The 23194-nt window shown below is 42.4% G+C and overlaps 1 protein-coding gene across 2 annotated transcripts; it reads left to right on the plus strand.

The window, feature by feature from the left end:
- The first annotated feature begins 12 nt into the window (after positions 1–12).
- rad17 (RAD17 checkpoint clamp loader component) lies at positions 13–22639 on the plus strand. 2 transcript variants are annotated; one of them, XM_076730185.1, is made up of 17 exons: positions 13–197; positions 627–749; positions 1266–1496; positions 3175–3249; positions 7251–7389; positions 7754–7890; positions 9807–9859; positions 10217–10342; positions 12235–12304; positions 12390–12501; positions 12620–12817; positions 13701–13804; positions 13898–14044; positions 15326–15454; positions 15982–16102; positions 19846–19903; positions 22198–22637. In XM_076730185.1, exons 2-17 carry the CDS (start codon positions 708–710, stop codon positions 22379–22381), a joined length of 1926 nt encoding a protein of 641 aa, XP_076586300.1. In that variant the 5' UTR covers positions 13–197; positions 627–707; the 3' UTR covers positions 22382–22637. The 2 variants fall into 2 exon arrangements, with proteins under 2 accessions (XP_076586300.1, XP_076586299.1); XM_076730184.1 differs by having other exon boundaries at positions 16–197; positions 7224–7389; positions 22198–22639.
- Positions 22640–23194: the final 555 nt, after the last annotated feature.

Below are 23194 nucleotides of genomic sequence, written 5' to 3' on the forward strand. Positions count from 1 at the left end.
CAGTCAGTTTCCGGCACTCAGAGTCCCCGGAGTTTAAATAGGGAAATTTCACTTTGAGTCGTTGCTTCTTTAACTCTTTCGTAACACAAGCGTAACTCCCTCTTTGATTCAAAAATTAGTTCACATTACAACCGAACAATATTTGAAGTGACAGAAACACTGGACTCTGCGTCTGACACATCAAATGGTCAAACAAGGTAAGTTATTAAAGAGATACCGTACTAGCATTACAATGAGTAACATTAAAGCTAGTCAACATTAGCTTAACCCATTCAGTCATTCTGCAGTCAAAATGTGAATGTAGCGACTAAAACAGCATAATGTTATGTCCAGAGACACTGATATAGAAATGACTGCAATGTACTTTTAACAGGTATTTGGCTTTTCAAAAGTTGAAGAGTAACGTTAACGCTGTGTGTTTGGGGCGTGAGGATATCTTCTTACACTTTTGGCTTAACGATAACAAGGAAAATTTAAGTTAAAGGTAATGCAGAATGAAACCTTGAATATCCACCCACCCTGTATTTATTCTGTGTACTAAAAGAAGTGTGCCCCATTTCTGCTGCCTTGTCTTAGCTAGATCAGCAACAGCATCCTCACCAACAACTGTTCCCACCTCTTTTCAGGTTCTCAGTATTTCTCCAAACTGCCTACGTTCTTCCCTGAACAACACATATTACCCTGAACGTGAAACACCACAGTGAAGGATGAACAAGCCTCTTCTGGGAGATAAAGCTGTTTCAAGCAGGGTAAGGTCTTTAAGAGATGTGACACTTACACACCTATCCAAATCAAGTAAATGTGTGTGCACGCCCGCACACAAACACATTCAGGTTAGGTTTCCAGAAATAAGATGTCATCAATGAGATATCCGATTTCTCAAGTATGTCGGTGTATATACTTTACATAGTTCAGATTGTAAAAGGCTTTCCCTCGAATGAGTTGCTTTCATTGGATTAAAAAACAATTAATACACTCTCCCATTGCTCTTAATGTTACTGTTGTAATCTTACCGCTCCTCACTTTTCTACTTTTCTCAGCCTAACACACATAATCATGTATAATCTATGTGCCACACTTCAGGATTTCCTTTATTTCTTGCCGGTGGTAACGTAGCAGCTCTTCACCTTGCACATGATAACATCTGCCTCTTCCTGTAGTTTATATTTAACACCTGGATCTGTCTAGTAATATATAGCACATATCCTCCTTCAATTGTTCCATATGAATCTTTAACCTTTTTGGTTTGACTGTATTTATAATAGCTGAACCGCTGGGTGGATCCATCCTTCACTGATTTTCCAGTGGAAAGCTTTTCTCTGTCTGGACGGAGAAAAGGCAGCCAGGTTTTGTGCTCCAAGGTTGAGCCCAAGAGGCCCAAAAGGAGTAAAGGAAAGGTTGGCAGCCCAAAACCTCAAACACCTTACCTGCTGAAAGAGTCAGCCCAAAGGGACCAGGATGAGCCATGGGTGGACCGATACTCACCCCATTCACAGGTCAGCAAATTTGTTCTGGTATCCATAGACAGATTTGCATTCAGTCAACAACTGATCTGAATCCCAATGGCCACCCTCTGGCTTTACAGACTTTGTCCGTCATGGGTACTGTAATGTGTCTGAGGTGCTCTGTCATTATTATCAAGGTAGTGATGGGCCACAGGGAGGGAAATACATCACCTTAACTTAAGACTTCAGTCATCACCATGGATATTAACAAATACCTACATATTTACTCAGTAATCCATATGAGAGTATTTTCTCAACAGTTTTAAACAGAATTCATATTGGCAATATTTATTTGTGATATCAAGCGACAATATATATACATAAGTAGAAATAATAACAATGTCTTCAAAATGAGAGGTGGCTGATATCTTTAAAATCTTCTTTGTCTCTTTGTCTATGCTGTATGAAATCATTGTAATGATACTCAGTGACGTGCGGTCAGGGGAGGCAGTGCCTCACCTGTTAAAATATAATTTAAAAAAACTTGCTGTGGTTTATAAATTCATTAAGAGGAGGAAATTTGGACTTAAGCTCATGACTGTTCTATAAATTTGTTTTCTGTATGATTTCAACATTTCTATGGTAAAAATCGCTAAATTTACGCATTTCCTGTTCAAATATGTGGGAGAAGGGTGAGGTGAGGCAGTGATGAGCTGTGCCTCACTTCTGACGGTGCTGTGCCACACACACTCACTGACGCAGGCAGTTGGCACATGCCCATTGCTGTCTCTCTATATATCAACTGTAAATGCGCAGTGAAAATGCTCCAGGTGAGGCAGAAAGTACTGTGCCGCACTGATAGGTGGCAGTGCTGAGCTCCATCGGCGCAATGCGCATCGCTGTGTGCTCTCCTACGCAGAGGGCGATAGTGAGTGTTCAAAGATTAACAACCTGACAAATCAAGATGCTTCATTGCATTAATGTAAAACATTCTGTAAATCTAAATCCATAACATGGTCCTGCTGAATAATTGCAAACATGCATGCAATGACTTAATATAACAAGAGATATTAAAAGCATAGCTACCCTGCTATAAAATCTCAAAACAGTTGATATGTGTCTGTTTTTATTGAATATACTGTATCATCTCATCACCCAGCCCTGCTTCAAATAAACCTAGTACATTTGTAATTTTGTTTTAACTTCTTTGTACAATCCACAATGGATCAGTGGTCAGTCAAATTAAGTGCCTTTAAATATGAAATTCCCTCACTGGAATTGCACTCAAGATTACTTCAGCCAGTGTAAGAAGGAGAAATGATTCCAGTGACTCCTAACTCGTTCAGTGTGCATATTGGGTTGGGAGTATTGCTTTGAGGCAGACAAATATATGAACCTTTCCTTTCAGGCATGGCATTTATGCAGTGGTCAGATAAATGGGAAGTAATTCTCTACACACTGCTTCAACTTAGATACTGCTAGTTCAACATGGAGCCAAATACACACATTTTTTCTATAGAGCCAGTCTGAAGTTGTAGGACAGATGTGAGCATGTCTTTACAGCTGGTATCCATTAATCCCCTTCCCCCTCCAGCACCAGTGACCAGGGGTTTAAGTTTATGTATATACTATTATTATGAATATATGTTATTATTATAATGTATTGTTAGTTGTGGTAAAAGTTCACGACTAAATCTTCTATTAATGGTTACTCCGTGTGTTTGTGTAGGCTGAGCTAGCTGTCCACAAGAAGAAAATAGAAGAAGTGGAGAACTGGCTAAGAGTTCACACAAACACATCAGAGGTACCTGAAGTTGCATTTTTCTTTCTAATAATTCATGATTTCAGTAACTGAACCTTGGCTCCCAGGCTTTTGTTCAGACATTGTCTGTGAGTAGCTGTTGCCCCAGTTTTGACATTTTATTTAATTCAGTTCAATTCAATTCAATCTTATTTGTGTAGCGCCAAATATCAACAGAGGTTGTCTCAAGACACTTTCCATATAAAGCTTACAGACCCTAGTCTTTGTGTTAGTCATTGATGAATTTTTAACAGCACTTAATTCTAAAATTCAAAATGTTATAAAACAACAAAAAACAACACACTCCGCAAAAACCAGGATTCACAGAATCCAGATCATCTCAGTATTCTGCCAAAGATCGAATACTTAATTATTAATAGTTAGTAATAGTTAAAATCTAACATTTTGACAAACACATGAACAGCATCATCATCCTCTGCTTTCTCCATTCTGTTTCTTCTGCTCTGATAAACAGCCATCTTTGCCATTCCGAGGATGAAATTAAAAAGCTGGCATTTCCCTTTGTTCTTCTGCGAGTACCTGTAACCCAGAATGAACATGTGTTTGGTTGAAAACCTCCCCAAACAGACTGAACACTTCCTCCAGCTCCATGAACACTAGCAGCAGTCGACAACAAACTCCATGAAACAGTGAAAAACAGTCTCATGATGATATCAGACCTGACAGCCACTGTCCCATGTAAAACCCTCCACTGCAGGTCAGAAGCTCTTTTGGTTAATGGTGGTTTAACAACGGTGTCCATTCAGGTCCAACACTGTCACTCAGACCGAAGTGAGCTCTCCATGAAGTGTCACTTTTGCCATTTCATTTGTCCCTGTGCAAAACTTTAACAAACATGTTGTACACTGACTTTCTGTGACTTTCTGTCTGATAGAGAAAACTCAGAGGCATTCCCATGTTTTAAAAGAGGTCCTGTACAGTCTTTAAAATCTCTGGAAATGTTCACAAAGGGGAAAACATCGTTCTCATCAGGTCTAACAGAACCATCACAATACTGAACCACTAGAGTCCGTTCACCGTCTGTGGGAGCTGCTGCCTATTTACTGGGCAACAGATGGACGACACAGGTCGATACCACCTCCAGGCGGGATGCCACAGCAGCTACATTGTCCGTGTTTGCGCCTGCGAGCTGGACCATGTTTCACAGTCACCACCCTAGACCTGCAGAACCGACTGAGCAGAAAACTGTACCGAAACCAATCCCATTTATGACTGGTTCCTGGAGCAGCCAGAACAAGGAGCTGTGGGGTCCCTGCCTCTCTTTTTTTAACAGGTTCCACACTTTAAACAGTCCATGGTAGAATTCAGCTAATCCACTGATGTTAAGGTGCTTCAAGTCCATCAGGAACAAAGTCCTCCAAGCTGACTTAAGATGGTGCAAGCCAGCGGTCTCCGCACAGAAACCTTTGTAGGAACTAGAGACGGAAGGTGGATCCTCTGCTGCCCAGGTGGATCAGGCCTTGCCCTCCATAGTCCCTTGGCAGATATAGCACACTCTGAGGCACCCAGTGCATTCTATCCCAGAAGAAGTCTACAAGCAGAGCCTGGATCTTTGACAGCAGGTCTGGTGGTGGTTAACACACGAGAGGCAGTGCCTTTAAGTGGACAATACCAAATTATTGGTGATGAGGAATCCTCTCTAGGACCTTTTGCTGAAAGTCCACTCCCACCTTGTCAAGCGACATTTGACCTTTTCAAGCACATTTTCCAAGTTTTTAAGAACATAATGTTGATCACCTAAAAAAAGTCCCAGTTAACTTTTGCAGATTATATTAAACCAAACTGGTTGACATCCTTTACCAGGACATCAACATTCTGCTGACTGCGAACCAGAACGACCAACCATCTGCATAAACTGACAGTTTAAGGGATATTACAGCCTGGAACAGTCAGACCCTGAAGGTTGGATCTAAGTTTGTTTAACAAAGGCTTGATTGCTAAAGAATACAACATACCGGAGTTAGTCTTGTCTAGCTCCCCTTTGGATCTGAAACGGAGCACTGAGACCGCCATTAATTTTCCGCACACTGTGAATGTCACAGTACAATATCTTGATTTTGTTCATAAAAGCAGGACTAAAACCAAAGGCTCTCAGAGTTTTCCATAAATATTCATGCCTTCCCCAGCCCAGGGACGTTGATGGGAGTTGATAGCTTTATTATTTTTATTTTTATTTTTTTCTTTTTCACCAGGCTGGCACATATCGGACTGATTTAGGATGCCCATCTCCACAATAGCCACAGAGCAGGAGAGAGCATGATGGCCTGTGAAATGTCTGGTTATGAGAACTAGGTCAATAACTGACCAGTCCTGTCTCTGGTTGAACCTCTGGATGTACAATGCAGCTTTTGCAGAGAATGATCTATGATAGTCGAAAAACAATGTTCCTCTATAGGTCATGGCCAGGTCTGAAATAATTGTCAAGTAGGTGTCCAGTTTCGCCCTACAGTTGGGATAGACTTCACAGATGATGTCTCTGAATACGCCAAAAACAACATTAAATTCGGTCAAGGTTAGCATTTTAGAAAGCCTTGGCTCACTATCTTTCAGCATAATGGATGCGTCTCCACAATCCACTATACATCTGTCATTTATCTCAGAACTCAGCAAGATTTTTACCAGATTGATGTCATGACCTGCTAGAATCTGGCTTCTCAGATTGGGGAAAATTGCTGCAGAATGAACAAATGGCATTCCTGTCTGAACTGGGACTGTAATTCCCAGCAATCTCTGCGAGATGGTGGTGTGACATTATTGTTCTGCACCGCAGGAATCGGTCCCCGCAGCCGCGAACGTAACGTGGAGGGAGGTAATTAGACTGGTTTGAAAAAACGAGCTCATAGTGGGTGCTGAACCCGGACTCCAGGACTTGAATCCTTCCATTATTCAGCAGTCTTCCTGGGAACAGAGGAATTGGGGGGGGAAAAAAAGCAGATGGTTGTTCGAAGTGAATTTTCTCCAAGAACAATGAAAGAAGCTTGTTGTGAGAGGCTCCGACTGGAGCCTGGATGAATAAGGCCTCCATGAGTTTAATTTTCGTGACCTCCAGTTGGCGATGGTCACTGGTGTCGCTAACCTTATGTTTCTCAAAATTGAGCTGCCAGTAATCAGAGTTGGTTTCTCAGTGGGTGTGTTGCTGAGTGGGGAGAACCTGATAGAACCATGAAGTGGTTGGTGATGAACCATGGGCTTCAGCATGGGACTATGCTTCCTTCAAATAGTCACCTAGCATCCCTGGTTTCCCGGCTGCTCGGGAGCTGCTGAGGGATGGCTGGCCAGGGCTACACTTGGTTGATCCATACCAGCTATGGGGGCCAGACTAACTATACCTAATGATTAGGTTTCCATGGTGTGGAGCAGCGCTTCCAATTCACTAAGCCTCGCATAATAGGTTGCTAAACATAAACTACATTTATTACATGTACCAATATCACTAAAGGACTTAGAGAACATCTGACATGCCAAGCAAGAGAAAGCAGGAGAGGGAGAGAGAGAAGCCATCGCTACCTGCTAGGCTAAGCTAATAGCTAGCAGAACGTCAAGCATGAGTGGGATTAGCCATCGCTAGAGACAGACTTAGGAGTGCTTGAGTAGAACTGTTAGTTTAAATAGCAGGTAATTAGCCACTGTAACAAAAGGCAGAGCAATTTAAACTCAGATGAGCAAGAGCAACAGAATTTAGCCACTACTAGCACAGCAACTGGAAACAGGAAATGCGACGATGCACTTATCTCAGCACTTCACTCAATTTCATTTAGTCACATTTAGTGATGTGAATACAGTAACAACTCATCCACTTCCTTCCTTGTAAACAAGCAAATTCCAATAGCTGGTGGAAAAATTTGCTCTGCTGTTAGGAGTGTCAGTTGTGTAAAGAGTCCTTTCTGGAAGCCAAGATATGCCAAGAACTAATGTGTGAATGTTTAACTGTTGAAATGTTGTCTGCGGACATTCAGGTTCAGCCTGGCTGCTGTCATCGACAGGGTGGCATCTTGCTCCTAACGGGACCATCAGGCTGTGGAAAGACTGCCACAGTCCAGGTTTTGTCTCAGGAGCTGGGCCTCATGGTCCAGGAGTGGACCAACCCTACCAACCTGGAGCTATACAGCAGCAGTCAGCAAGGTGAGGACAAATATTTACTGTCCTTCCTGCCTAATACCTATCAGTGCCATTGTCAAACTATGAATTGGCATGAGATTATCATTAATGAATGAGAATTACATTTTTGATTTAAAACTAAAAAAATCTTTTTTTCAGACTGTGTCATAGAGGAGTTGATGCTGATGTATTGGATTGCTTTATTTTGAAAAGCATTTCTAATGTTTGTCCATGCAGTGTTTGTAAATGGGGATGATTATTTTCTGGGTGAATGCAGGCAGTTGCAATGTGATAAAAAAAATCTCAGATATCTACACCACTATCCTATGTATACAGGCTCCTCCACCTTGTTTTTTGATTGTGTCTCTAATTCTTTGTCTTCTGTCAGAATGGAGGATGAATGGCTTGTTCTGCAGCTCCCAGTTCACTCAGTTCCAGGACTTCCTCCTCAGAGCCAACAAGTACAACTGCCTGAAGATGGTGGGTGATAGAGGAGCTACAGACAGGAAGGTCATACTAGTGGAGGTATGCTCTACACCTTTAACTGAAGCAAATGTTCCTGTAACTATCCCAATTTGTCATTCCTGTTGATTTCAGTAGCACAGTACAATGGCTGTAGAATATTGTCATGATGTAAACTGCTCAACTTTGTTGTTCTCTTGTCCTTGAGTATGATTTGGTTTCGAGCATGGGCATAAGGCGTGTCTATCAAGCACATTTATTTTATATTACAGCAGGGTGGGCTTCCGTGTAATTGAGCTGAGCAGTATGAAGTGTGGAGATAATGTTCAGTTTGCCTATACAAGACTACACAAAAAGCAATGTGAAAAGAACATTTTCTCATATCCAGCCCACTTCTCTGGTTATTTAATTGCCTTCAAATGAGGCTTAATCCTCACACAATTTCTCTTGACTGTCCTTCAATATTAAATACTCAAACATTGCTCCAGTGTGTGGAGATGCTACAAGCCACTTTAGCCATGGAATGTGATGAATAAAGCAGCATAAAATGGCAAAACTTACAGGTTCCAAGTTTGAAATTAATATCAATCATCCTTGAGCTTCAGTTTTGAAGCAAATCCTGCTTTGTACTGGCCCTGAAAGCAGTCTGAGTTTTCCAGTGTTTTTCCAGTGTGACACAGGTGATGATGATGAAACCAGTGTATCTCCCAACTCTAGTTTCCATTACCGCTTTCCAGAACATTTTAGAGTTTGGAGTAACTTTCACAAACTTGTGTAAAAACTGTTGCATCTGAAATGTGCTTTGTACAACTGTGTGAGTTCAGAGGAATGCCACACCATGTCATGTCCAGGTGTGTGATTTTGTTCCATTTGAAGCACTGTGGGAGTCCTCATTTGTAAAGCTGCAATTTTCTGTACCAGCTCTGTTTCAGTTTCTTCAGCCATGTGCCCAGCTGGTATTCCTCCTCATTTGAAGTTATTTTGTTTCTCTGAATTAGACTGGACACCCATGGTTTATCATATCCCTTAAAAGCATTAGGTGGAACAATTGGTTGTCGTACTTTCAAGTGCATTAAAGGTGTATGCTACATAAGACAGCTTGTCTGAAGAAGTTTATATGTTGAACATAGCAACATGATTCAATTAGGACAGGAACAGATTTATAATATCAGTTTTAGTAGAGCTCTGTCTATGCAGGATTGGTTAACACTTGCAGGAAGCTTGATCTGGAATGCTTCTATTATGTCAAATAACTATTCAAAGTCACTGTAGTTGCATGCAGAAATTTGCTATTGTGATTTTTTTCTGCTGTCTGATGCATATCTTCTGCTAATAAGTTAGTAATTTAATGATTTACACACAACCTGTGACATAAATACACACATCCACACACCTTTCACACAGTCTATGTTTCCTGTAGCTTTAAGGAACAAGAATAGAGCTTCAGCTAAAACAGAAGGCGGCGTCTTGTTCATCCACAAACACATTAGACAGTGCAGACACTGTCCAGTCCAGTGTGCAGCTTAACCTTTTAAAGTAGGTGAAGCTGCTGCAGTAATAATTGGGAGGACCACTTTTACCAGGGTGGTGTCTAAAATGTAATGAATGTTTGACTAAGTCATAAGAACATGGAGTCACTATATAAACTGCTGATAGATGACAAGAAATGTAAAAAAGAAATTGAAAATCAGCATGAACTCTCCTACCTTTTCAAAGACTAATCTCACTGACAGGCTCCTCCATATTTGAATATACTGTACTACTTTTGAAGACATTTTCACTGACTGTTACCTGTTGGGATACTGAACAGGACCTGACTGTCTGAGTGCACCTTCATGCATGCCATTTCCTCACTAAAGCTGTGCATTAACTTCTCTTATCATATTGCCAAACTAATGCGTTGGTCTAAAGCTTCTTTGTTAAGATTAATGTCAATACACAACTTAGTTAACACTTGATCCTAACTTGCCTATTTTCAGGATTTGCCAAACCAGTTCTACAGGCAGCCTGGTAACCTGCATGATATTCTGAGGTGAGATCAGATCAGCATTCATTATACATTTCCTTTCATGCGTTCACACAGGAAACCAGGAGAAGTTGCTATGAGACACAGCTTTGAAGGCACTATGTAAAAGTAAAGACACAAGCACTGTGACCAGTACCAGCCCTACAGACTTAACTTTGTAGCATTCAGTCTCCCCATTTTTGTGTGACAGAGAATGATAGGAGATCTAGAGCTTGGCTCCTTTCTACAGGGCACAGTAGTCCAAATATGTAGTGTTCATTGATGGTATTCACTACTATATGTATCCATGAATCATTGCTTTCTAATCTGTACCACCTGTGTATTTTCCTGCTCTGAGATTGTGTCCTGCTGTGTGTCTTCCAGGCGCTTTGTGAAGACCAGTCGATGTCCTCTGGTGTTCATAGTGTCAGACAGTCTGAGTGGAGACAGCAGCTTGCGCTTTCTTTTCCCCAGAGAGATCCAGGATGAGCTGGACATCAGCAACATCAGGTTAAAGTGATGTACACTGCTGTCTGTGTTAGACCTTTATGCAAATCCCCATCATACCCCACAGATCCCTGTTAGATACCGTCCAGTCCTGCTGTGGACTGATGAAGGAATATTGTTCTTGTATCTTCATCCTCAGGGGTGGCTGTGGAGGTAGGTATCAAAAGGTTGGTGGATCGATCCCTGGCCTCGGCAGGGATTGTGTCAAACTATCCTCAGTCAAGATACTGACCCCCAAATTGCCCTTGATCCTGTGCCATCAGTGCATGAGTGTCTGTGAATGGTTTAAAATCTTGTAATGAGCAGGTGGCCAAAGTATGTATGAATGTGTGTGAATGGGTAAATGCAGACTTGTATTGTAAAAGCGCTTTGACTGGTTGTCAGAGTAGAAAAGTGTTGTATAAATACAGTCAATTTACCATTTACCATTCGTGTCCATGGTTACGCAGAAAGTGTTGTTCTGCAAATGTGTCTTGTATTTTTTTTGGTGTCTGCAGTCACAATCTGCAAGTATTCAGTGCATGATTTACTAAGACAGCAGCTCATTACATGATCAGCTCATTTACTGAATCTGGTACTGACCACTCTACAAGCACACACTGCGAGGGAAGGAGAGCTCATAGGCAGAGTTCAGAAGTGTGATTTCTATGAAGTCACTAGCTGAGAAAAGAAATAACATAATGAACACCTAGCAAACTCTGTGTCAGCTATTTGTGTTATGGTAATCAGATTTTTTTTTCATTGAAACTAACCTGTTTGCCTCATTTTTGTTTCCAAGAATTTTTTTTGTAGTTACATATTTAATCACCATAGTCTTAGTTCATGTGGTGGTAATGGTTCATGTAAATCCCATTTGGCAGAGAATTTTTCCCACAAAACTGAGAGTGTGTGACCTTAGAAAATCCAGGGAAATATATACTCTTACACTTTTAACATGTCTCATGTCATTTACTTCCATCAAATGCATATCCAAATTCTTGACTACTTGATAAATGAAGCACATGTGTTTGGGGCAGAAACACTATACAATACACCTGGCCCTTTATTGTCACTATCTGTGTGGTGAGTTTATAGTGGCAAATCGGGAGACATATTCCATTAACTTTGAATTCTCAAATAGTGGTCCTTTATTTTTATCAACTGCAGAGAGATTAAGGCCTATATTTCTAATTTCCCATGTTTTACATGTATATTTCATCCCATTTTGAAAAGAAGCCTTCCTTCCTATCTGCTGTGTGCTGATCTGTTTTAATTGGCTGTTGATTCAAGCTCAACACTTCCTCCATGTTTACCTGTGGTCTTCATAAAATAAATGTCATGTCCATTTCCATTGTCCAGTTCCACAAATTCCATTAGTTTCCTCTCACAGCCCAAAGCCATTCAGGTTAGATTAATCATAAATGTGAGTGTGAGTGTTTGCCTGTCTCTGTGTGTCAGCCCTTTGACTGACTGGCAGGGCCTTTGTTGAGAGTAGGTTATGATAAAAAAAAATGCGAAGTGCATGTGATGGCATTTAATCAGCAAAGGCAAGCGCATTTTTGTATAAAATAAAGGGAAACTGATCAGCAGTGTGCTGAGTATGACATGATTGATGGAGTACTGCTATGGAAAAGTAGATTATGCTTTTGTTTTGTTGGCTTTATAGTACAGGTAATTTCATTGACTTACTGCTTTGTTCTTTATGTGTTCAAGTTGATATGATTAGTGTCTTGGACATTATTTTAATGCTGGCCTTTATTTGCTTGTGTTTTTAATTTTAGGTAATCAAATGCACATTAACAGGATATTTAATAAAACTGTTTCTCATGCTATAGCTAAAGGTCCATTAGGTCCATTCCATTCAAGGACACTGCTGGTTTTCCCTGAACATTATTTTATATGTTCTCTGTTCCCAGTTTTAATCCAGTGGCTCCAACCACAATGATGAAGGTCCTGACTCGAATTTCAACACTGGAGGCAGGAAAGGTGAAAGAAACCCCTGCAGTAGATAAAGCATTATGGTATGAGTTTTTATGTTTTCTACAATATATTTTCCCATTAATCTAAGCAGAGCTGTGGGAGGATGCACATCTCAAACGAGGGAGTGTTGGAGACGCTGTGTTCAGGAAGCTCAGGAGATATTCGCAGTGCTATAAACAGCCTCCAGTTTTCCTCCCTTCGAGGTCAGGAGTAAACCCATCCACCACACCACACAAGGGGAATAGTCTGGAGTTTACACATGCTTACAATGACAATTGCTGTAAATCCATTTTGATTTTGAATGATTCCATGGCCCTCCAGACACATCATTGGAAATGGAGCTGTGGAAGATGAAGAAGGACAGACCTGCGACTTCACTGGGCAAAGCTGTTTCCAGAACAAATGACAGTAAGAAGACTTGCAAACAGACAAAGGAGCAGGAAAGGGATCAGGCTATTGGAGTGAAAGATGCTTCACTGTTCCTGTTCAGAGCACTGGGAAAGATCCTGCACTGCAAACGTGGGTCATATCTCCCTTTTTCTTTACAAGCTTTTCCTCTGTTTTGTTCCTCGTAGCATTTCCGCAATGGAAAGACCCAAGTATTGTGTATGCATCCAAAGCTTTATTTATTATTATTCCTTTGTGCCATAAAGATTAAAAACACATAGATGACCTACACTGTTGGACCATGTGACATGTTCCTTCATTATCATGAACCTACAAAATGTAGTTTATTTTGACCCAATAACACTGTCCTGTCCCAAATACTCACAAGAGCACCAAATGTGGATTAATCTGCTGCTGAAAATAGTCCGTATCAAATACACTATTTCCTCCTGTTTGTTTAAAAACTGAAGAGATCAACTGTTTTAAGAAATTATTGAGCTTTCTCTTATATTTTATGGTGTTCAGTAGCAACCAGGAGGCTTCGGGCTGAGTACTACAGACAGGGTTGGGTAGTCACAGTATAGAGAAAAACTAACACACTCTTGGTTTTGATCTTCTCATGGGATTTGTCAACAATAAGAAAAAAAAATAGAATAATTTAAGTCTTATCCTTTATGGTCTTGATTTCAGAGTGGACCCAACTATAAGCAACAAAAGGAATCAGATCTTGAGGTGTGTTTTAATTGAACATGTTGATGCAGAACGTCATTTTTTAAACATTTGGATTGTGAGGATGACAAGAAACACGTTTCCGTGTGTTATAAACCCAAGGTTGGGTTCTGTCAGTCCATGCTGATTGTTGCTGATATTCCTTTGCAGCATCAAGCAAGTGATCACTGATGAGGATGACTTCTGTACTGTAGCTTTGGTTGATCAAACATGACAGTACTTCTATAATTGTAAGTGACATAGTTGCAAATAATAAATAATGTTTATCCTGGTTTATCATCAACAGGAGGTAAAGACGAAGGTGCTGATGCAACTGAATATGGCACTGGACCTGGTCTATCATCTCACCTATCTCATCATTGGAGAGAAACATTATTAGTAAACCCTGAGGTACAAAGTAGCATTAACACATAATAACCGCATGCCTAAATATCCTTTCAGTCTTTGAGGAGACTCAGAGCTCATCTGTCGATGTCTGTTCAGTTGGTTGTTGAGCGTTCTCACATGTCTGGAGAGTTCTTCAACCTGTACCTCCACCAAAACTACCTGGACTTCTTCTCTGAGGTGGAAGATGTGGACCGGGCCAGCGAGTATCTGTCTGATGCTGACCTCCTCACTGCTGACTGGATGGTCAGTCTTTCTCTAGACACTAAAATAATCCCTAAATTCTACCTGGCATGGCTGCGCTGCATTCTGGCTGCATTACAGCCGCTGGAGATGATCAAAGCTATTCTAGACAATACTTGTGATTTCACCAGTAGCATGAAGCATCCCAGAAGCAACTCTCCACTTTCCTCCGTAGAGAATATGCGCCAAGTATGTTTGTGACTGATGTGCGTCAAGCTGCACAGAGCAGATTGAGTCAGGCAGACACAGGAACAAAATAAAGAATCCAGTACATTTTCAAAATAAAACACCATCTGAAGACTTGAATGTATATCAACAATAAACACAATTATAACAGAAAAAAAAGAAACCAGTTAACTACATGGCCTACTTACCAATGACAGAAGCACAAATGTCAAGGAAAAACGACCCAAAATCTGGGCAAGTCAACAAAATCAGGGAGGCAAAACACTCCACTTACACCCAGTGGGCTTTGAAGCTGCATAGAGGACAGAATAAAACCACATTGCAGCCTGAACATGGCGGAGCCATGCCTGGTGGAATCTCGAAGTAAGAATGGTTTGATCAGTAGAATCTGACCGAAAGTGTTTTTGTTGTTTACATACTATAGTTAAGGAGTTGCTGCACATCAATGTCACATACCACTGGTCCCATGCCCCTACTTGGATTCTTAGCTGACAAATATTTTGGATCTCTGGATATTTGGAACTAAGGCTGGTGTGTTTTAATCATGTTAGTAGGCATTAAGATTGAAAATGGCACTAAAAAGGTGCTGATGAGAAGATGAAATAACACCCAGACTGTCAGTTTTAATAAATACATCCAGAGATTTAAAGCTCATCAAATAAGACTGCACAGTGGTTTCTAATACTACTTCTAATACTACTTTCTAATACAGGATTTTACATCTCTGGTAATTTTGAACAATAGTAGTCCTTTTTCCTGTGTAGAAGGAAGTACTACAGTGGAGAATTGTAAATTGTAGTAAGTAGTAGAGAGTGACAACTTGAATTTATTTGTTTGTAATTGATATGTATTGCGTGTATTGCCATCATGGTCCATTGTGCATTGACTGTTAATTACAATTACAATTAAAATTTGTCATTTGGCAGACGCTTTTATCCAAAGCGACGTACATATGAATTCACACACGGATGAAACAGCATCACGGGCAGTTTTTGGGGTTCAGTATGTTGCCCAAGGATACTTCACCATGTGGACTGCCAAGGCCAGGGATTGAACCAACCTGTATTTAGAGCTGTGCTGTGCTGTACTGTTTTTCAGATTCGCAGCACCATGGGGGATTATGGGTCTTCATTGGCCACGAGGGGGCTCCTTCACTCCAATTCTCAGCAAATTTCTGTCGGCTTCAGACCGCTACACAAACCCAACTGGCTGCTGGTCAGCAAGAAGGTAAGACATATTGGCGCTGTTGCACCGTTGCTGGCTTTGCAGTGGTTTAAGATTTAGTTAAATTCAATAAAATTTTATTTATAAAGCGCCAAATCACAAGTTCTCACAGGACACTTTCCATATAGAGCTGGTATAGACCACACTGTTTATCTACAGAGACTCAAAAATTCCCTCATGAGCAAGCAGTTGGAGACAGTGGCAAGGAAAAACCTCCTTTTAACAGGCAGAAACCTCAAGCAGAACCAGGCTCTGGGTGGGCTGCCATCTGCTGCAACAGAGAGAGAGAGGGGGAGAGGAACAGGGACAGAAATGCAATCACAGTAACAGTGACAGCTCAAGCTTAAGACAAGCTAAAGACTAGTTTATGAATAATATAGAACATTTCTCAGATCATAGAGTTTGGTTGGGAATGGATCACCAAAAACAACTGGACAGTGTTGTTCAGCTTCTTCTAATGTATCTCGTGTGGAGACTGTATATAGTGACAGTAGACAAGACTGTGATGAGACTGATGTTGTTCCTGTCAGCATCGGGAGAACTGCCTGGCTGCCCAGTCCCTGTTAAGGAGCTTCCACCTGACACCAGTCAGCCTACAGACTGAGCTGCTGCCTTACCTCGCCAAACTCACCAACCCCATGAGGAACCAAAGTAACACACATACAGACATAACACTGCATAGACTATCTTGCGTAGCACTCCAGTTGATAATACAAATTGTTTTGAAAAGTTGTTGGAACAATGTGATGTGATGTGATTGATGATAAACATCAACCTCTTAAATGCAAAACTCCCACATTGATATGTCTGTGTTTTTGCTTAGTATCTGGCTTTGATTTTTCGGACAGTGAAGTTGATTACAGCATCCTCCTGGCCATCCAAGCAATATACACTATAATGCCAAAAGTATTCACTCACCCATGCAAATAATTGAAATCAGGTGTTCCAATCAATTTCCTTGGCCACAGGTTAGTGCTGCACGATTTGAGGAAAAAGTGCGATTGCAATTATTGTGGACTTTGCGATTGCGATATTATAAATGAATGGTGTCATGAGTCTACTTGCTTGAATATCAAGGACAACACAGAGAGTAACAATAGTTTTTATATTTTGTGCATTTGTTGTATTTTTCTCTGTGTTGTTTCAAATGTTAATATAGATTGGTCGTATTGCCTCGGGATGTGGCGACTTTAGCTTTGCATGTTTTACACAGCACGTCTTGCTGTTCAGTGTCATCGTACCTGAACCCAAAGTATCGCCATACAACAGACATTGTATTTTTTTTCGCCACCAACTCTGCTTGTCCCTCCTCGTTTTCCTTCAGCGTCCATGTCGGTGCTGTCTGCTGAAAGCTGGTTAGTCACATGACGTACCTGCGGCTGCGTGTGGATTTGACGACACCGCGCTCCACACACCACAGGAGAATAGTCACACGCACACACGTGCATATTTGTTTACATTAAATCGCAAATCACAGTCTTTTATGCGGTTATGTAATCGCACAGCATGATATTGCGATTGCGATTGTGATTGCGATTCAACTAATCGTGCAGCACTACCACAGGTGTATAAAATCAAGCACCAAAGCATGCAGACTGTTTCCACAAACATTTGTGAAGGAATGGGTTGCTCCCAGCAGCTCAGTGAATCCAGCGTGGTACTGTGAAAGGATGCCACCTGTGCATAACTGGGACACAAATTGTGGCCCTCTGTCAGACACAATATCAACAGGAATTCCATGGATATGGAAAACCTGTTGGACTAGGTGGCCAGCAGTTTCTTTAGCCGACGGTAACCCAGATAACGCCACAAAATGGACCGATTTAGAGAACCGGTCCATGATGGTGGAGAACCAGGAGAGGAGCCCGGTGCGATGCCTTGCCCAGGGCACAGACTGCGCATGCCACGACGAATTCGCTAACATCCGTCTCCATGGCTGGCTGCCAAAACTTCCTTTTGATCAAGGACAGGGTCTGGGTCGTGCCCGGATGGCAGGCCAGTCTCAACAAGTATCCCCACTGCAGGACCTGGGAGCGAGCTCCCACGGGGACGAACAGAGAGTGAGAAGGGCCACCCCCGGGGTCTGGCTCCGTGCGCTGGGCAATGCGAACTAACACCTCCACATCCCAGGAGACTGCAGCCATCACACAGGTCGTGGGCAGGATGGTCTCCGGTTCCTCCTCTGCCTCAGCCTCCAGCTGAGAAAACTGCCGGGACAAGGCATTGGGTTTAATGTTACGTGAACTGGGTCTGTAAGTCATGGTGAAGTCAAAACGACTGAAAACAGTGCCCATCTGGCCTGACGGGAATTCAGCCGTTTGGCTGTCTGGATGTAAGCCAGGTTTTCGCGGTCCGTCCAGACCACAGATGGCTGCTCGGCCCCCTCCAGCCAGTGATGCCACTCCTCTAGCGCCAGCTTGATTGCCAGCAGCTCCCGGTTCCCCACATTGTAGTTCCTCTCTGCAGGGCTTAGCTTACGGGAGAAGAGCACGCAGGGGTGAAGGCGCTGGTCCGGACCCGAACGCTGGGACAACACCGCCCTGACTCCGATGTCCGAGGCAGCCACCTCCACCAAGAACTGCTTGGTGGGGTTGGGCTGGACGAGGACACGCGCAGCTGTGAAAAGTGTCTTGATGGCCTGCTTCACCTCCTCTGACCAGGAGAATTTCTGTTTGGTGGGGGTGAGGCGGGTGAGCGGCGCCACCATGCGGCTAAAGTCCTTTATGAAGCACCTGTAAAAGTTTGCAAACCCCAAGAAACACTGAAGCTGCTTGTAGCTGCCGGAAGCAGGCCAGTCAGCCACCTCCTGCACCTTCAGCGGGTCAGTCTTGATCTGGCCGCTTTCTATTATGTATCCTAGGAAGGAAACAGATGTCTGGTGAAGAGCACACTTCTCAGCCGTAATGAATAACCTGTTCTCCAGTAGCCTCTGGAGAATGAGGCGCACATGCTGAATGTGCTCATCCAAGTTGCGGGAATAAATCAGGATATCATCTAAATAGACAAATACAAAGCGATGTAGACAGTCTCTTAAAACATCATTTACCAGGGCCTGGAATACCACGGGGGCATTGGTGAGCCTGAATGGCATCACCAGATATTCAAAGTGCCCTAAAGGCATATTAAACGCTGTCTTCCATTCATCCCCCTCGCGGATACGCACCAGATGGTAAGTATTCCTAAGGTCAAGCTTAGTAAATAGAGTAGCCCCCTGGAGGGGCTCGAAGGCGGCCAGAAGCAGTGGCAGAGGGTATTTATTCTTGACCATTATGTTATTAAACCACGGAAATCTATGCATGGACGGAGTGATCTGTCCTTCTTCTCCACCTAGAAAAAGCTTGCCCTGAGTGGGGAGGAGGAGGGCCGGATGATGCCTGCGGCCAAAGACTCACCTATATAGTTCTCCTTAGCCTCCCGCTCCGGCTTGGATAGGCTGTACGTGCAACTGGAGGACAGCGGAGCTCCCAGCAGGAGGTCTATGGTGCAGTCATAGGGCCTGTGGGGAGGCATAGAACGGGCCTGATCTTCACTAAAGGCTTTGGCTAAATCATGGTAGCAGGAGGGTACCGACGAGAGGTCAGGGGAACAGGTGTCCTCTGGCCTCTTGACTCTGAAACTCAGCGTCTCATGGTGATTTCCAGAAATAACCAACTGGGGAGGGGCAGAGTGGTGAGTGATGGCTGTGAGTAGCTTACCGTCTAGTGCGTTTACATTAATACATTCTGACAAAGGGATGAACCTACCTGAGAAGTGAATCCAGAGTCGAGGAAATTATCCTCTGCCCCTGAATCCACCAAGACCCGTAGTGGCAAAGCGCCACTACCGGTGGTCAACGTGGCCTGCAGCTCTAATCGAGGACACGTGGGTGCGGCAGAACTGTGTTGACCCGACAGTGTGCCCACTCTCACTGCCGGGCCTGTTCTTTTGGCCGAACGGGGCACTGCGGTAACAGATGAAAACTGTCCCCACAGTACAAACAAACCCCAGACCGGATTCGGTGAAACCTCCACTACGGAAAACAGAGGGACAGAAAAACCAAACCAAACTCCAAACAGAAAAACACAACAATACAGTCACAAGCACAGTGTAACACCCAGAAGAGTTGAAGCTGTTATAGCGGCAAAGAGTGGACCAACGTCATATTAAACCCTATGGATTAAGAATGAGATCTCACTTACATACATACGCGAATCAAGGCAGGTGAGCCAATACTTGTGGCAATACAGTGTATCATGAGTTCATGTGCTATAATGACCCCATCCTATTTGCTTTGACAATCTGGCATCTCACCACAATCAACAAAGATTGTAAACTCATTTGAATGCATGTGTCTTTTGACAAAGTTTATGAGGAGTCGTTAATTGAAGTGTTCCGTGTTACACTGTGTCTCCCAGCCCAGATAGCTTTTATCCAGGACGTGGGTCAGATGTCACTGAGGAGGTTCCCCAGCAGGTACAGATTTATCTTCCCATAATGCAGTCGGATACTACTGTGTGATGTGTGATACTATGTGATACTCACAGTGATCCCCAGTTACACCAAAGTCTGCAATCAAAATATCCAACCATCCTTGACAGCAGCAGTCCATACTGTCTCATTGACAGAAAATGGTGGAAATATGGACCACAGTGGGAATCAAACCAGGGACATCACCATTACACAGTGTTTGTCTACTGGGATCAGCTAAAAAAGTATTCAGTGTTTCTTGACAAAATAATGCTTATTAACTTTTTACTTTTAAAAGCTGATGACAGGATTTGAACACTACTAACAATTAATTATATAGTAGTAATGGTTGTGCATACTAAAGTCATCAAATTATTTTACAGAAACTACACTGCTCAAAAAAATTAAGGGAACACTTAAATCACACATCAGATCATGATGAAGGAATTATTCAAGTTGAAAATCTTTTCTGATATACATTGTATAATTTGTTAAGAACAAAATGATGTAACAAGGGTTGGTGGAAACCAAAATCATCGACCAATTGAGGTTTAGATTCAAAATCACACCAAAAATCAAAGTAAAAAATTGAAATCACAGGCTCATCCAACTTGCATGAATTTCATCACGACAAGTCATAATGTGACTCAGTAGCGTGTATGGCCCCCTCGTGCGTGTATGCACTTCTGACAACATCTGGGCATGCTCCTGATGAGTCGATGGATGGTGTCCTGTTGGATCTCCTCCCAGACCTTGATCAGGGCATCTGTGAGCTCCTGGACAGTCTGTGGCAGTACCGGTCATGCTGGATGGTGTTACAGGCAGCATAATGTTCACCACACCGTCAGACTCTTTGCCTGTCAGATGTGCTCAGTGTGAACCTGCTCTCATCTGTGAAGAGAACGGGCGCCAGTGGTGGACCTGCCAATTCTTGTGTTAAATGGTAAATGGACTGTATTCGTATAGCGCTTTTCTAGTCTGAAGACCACTCAAAGCGCTTTTACAACTGAAGTCTGCATTCACCCATTCAAGCACACATTCATACGGTAGCTAAGCCACCTGCTCATTATGAGCGTTACCCATTCATACACCAATGGCACAGCATCGGGGGCAGTTTTTGGGGTTCAGTATCTTGCCCAAGGATATTTTGCCATGTGGACTGCCGAAGCCAGGGATCGAACCACCAACCTTCTGATAGGTAGATGACCGCTCTACCTCCTGAGCCACAGCCACCCTTGCAGCCAATCGAGCTGCACGGTGCTAGGCTGTGAGCACAGGTCCGACTAGAGGACGTCGGGCCCTCATGCCACCCTCATGGATTCTGTCTCTGACAGTTTGGTCAGAAACATGCACACCAGTAGCCTGCTAGCAGTCATGTAGGGCTCTGGCAGTGCTCCTCCTGTCCTCCTTGCACAAAGAAGCAGATACCAGTCTTGCTGCTGGGTTGACGCCCTTCTACGGTCCTGGCCAGCTCTCCTTGTGTAACAGCCAGTCTCCTGATATCTCCTCCATGCTCTTGAGACTGTGCTGGGAGACACAGCAAACTTTCTTGTGACCGTACCTATGGATGTGCCATCCTGGAGCAGCTGGGCTATCTGTGCAACCTGACTGGGCCACAGGTACCGCCTCATGCTAACAGTAGTAACAAGGACAATAACAGAACTAGTGAGGAATCGGTCAGGAAGGATAAGGAGAGGGCAATTGTCTGTGACCACCACGTGCAAACCGATTCCCTTTTGTGGGGTTGTATTGCTTTTGCCTCTCCATTGTACCTGTTGTCACTTTCATTTACACCAAAGCAGGTGTAATTGAGTCATAATCACTTGTGCCTCCTAAATGGACAGATTGATATCCCTGAAGTTTAACTGACTTGCTGTTATACTGTGATGATTAAGTGTTCCCTTAATTCTTTTGAGCAGTGTATAATGTTATCCAATAGTTTTAGTCGATGAAAGACTTTCGCTATTTGTTAGACTGATATGGTTGGATTTTGGGATGTTTTTTAAATGCATTTGTTTTCTTTGTTTCGAGATCTGAAACCAAACTTACGCCATTGATTGTTTCTATGGATACCTGTGGTTTAACATACATTACCTTAAGCACTGATTTAAAATAATGTTTCGGTGTCCAGATAATGTACATCTTTATATTTTTGCGTGGCTGTGTGTGTGTGTGTGTGTGTGTGTGTGTGTGTGTGTGTGTGTGTGTGTGTGTGTGTGTGTGTGTCTGTGTGTCTGTGTGTGTGTGTGTCTGTGTGTCTGTGTGTGTGTCTGTGTGTCTGTGTGTGTGTGTGTGTGCAGATTGAAACTGGAGGCTCTGACAGACAAAGAGCTGTGCCAACTGAAGAGAGACACTGAGGAGGAGAAAGAGGAAGGTCAGGGTGGAGTTGAGGAAGATCTGCCAGCCAGTCAGCCCCAAGATACTACAAGCCAAGTCCTTCTGAAAGAAGAGGACCTGATCATAGAGGGATATAGCAGTGAATAAGACTCACTCAAGTTCTGTCAAGCTTCTACTGTCGTAATGTAAAACTGGTTCACTTTCATTTTAAGTTTTTTTGTTTTCTCTCTCTCTCTCTCTCTCTCTCTCTCTCTCTCTCTCTCTCTCTCTCTCTCTCTCTCTCTCATCTTTCCAATGGATGGTAGAAGAAAATGAAAAAGAACAAAAAATACTACATTAAATGTTTATTGAGAAATCCATTGTTTAAACATAAATAAGCTTGTGAATAAAAACTGTGAAAAGCTGATCATGGGCCTCTTGAGCATGATCTTGTTCTTACACTCTCCCATCACACACCCCTACATTCAATATTTACTTAACAGTTTCACATGAAGCTCGTTTAAATATGAGGGTGACTTACTGTCTGCTGCTGGAACTCAATGAAGCACTTTCAACTTAAATTCACTGAATTAGTCTTTCTTGAATACATATATTATACGCAATTAGGAAATAAGGATGACATTTTAAAAACTTTGACTAGAAATTATATTTTATTGAGAACACAGAAAAGTTTTAAAATTGCTCATTATCTGTCATAGATTAAATATGGTATCTTTCATGAAAATCACATTTTTGTACATTTTTACAAAAAATTATTTCCTAATTGAGTTATTCTTAAGTAAGGAAGCTAATTGTTTCCAGTGTCATACTTTATTTTTTCTTAAAAATATATGGAGTTTATTTTCCAAGACTTTCACCGGAAGTAGATCATGTTTCAACTTTAACTTGATGCTGCTGGAGGTTTAGAGACTACACCGCTGGTGGAGGGAGGTACATAGTAGTGTTTGTAACACGGAACTG

The sequence above is a fragment of the Chaetodon auriga genome, chromosome 5, assembly GCF_051107435.1.
Source record: "Chaetodon auriga isolate fChaAug3 chromosome 5, fChaAug3.hap1, whole genome shotgun sequence".
Lineage (NCBI taxonomy): Eukaryota > Metazoa > Chordata > Actinopteri > Chaetodontiformes > Chaetodontidae > Chaetodon > Chaetodon auriga.

Bases quoted from the DNA above. Each gene is read 5' to 3' on its own strand.
- rad17 (XM_076730184.1), top strand. From the start codon at position 708: ATGAACAAGCCTCTTCTGGGAGATAAAGCTGTTTCAAGCAGG. The intron at 15,455-15,981 runs GTAAGACATATT...TGTTCCTGTCAG, and splicing joins GGCTGCTGGTCAGCAAGAAG to CATCGGGAGAACTGCCTGGC. The intron at 16,103-19,845 runs GTAACACACATA...TGTGTCTCCCAG, and splicing joins CAACCCCATGAGGAACCAAA to CCCAGATAGCTTTTATCCAG.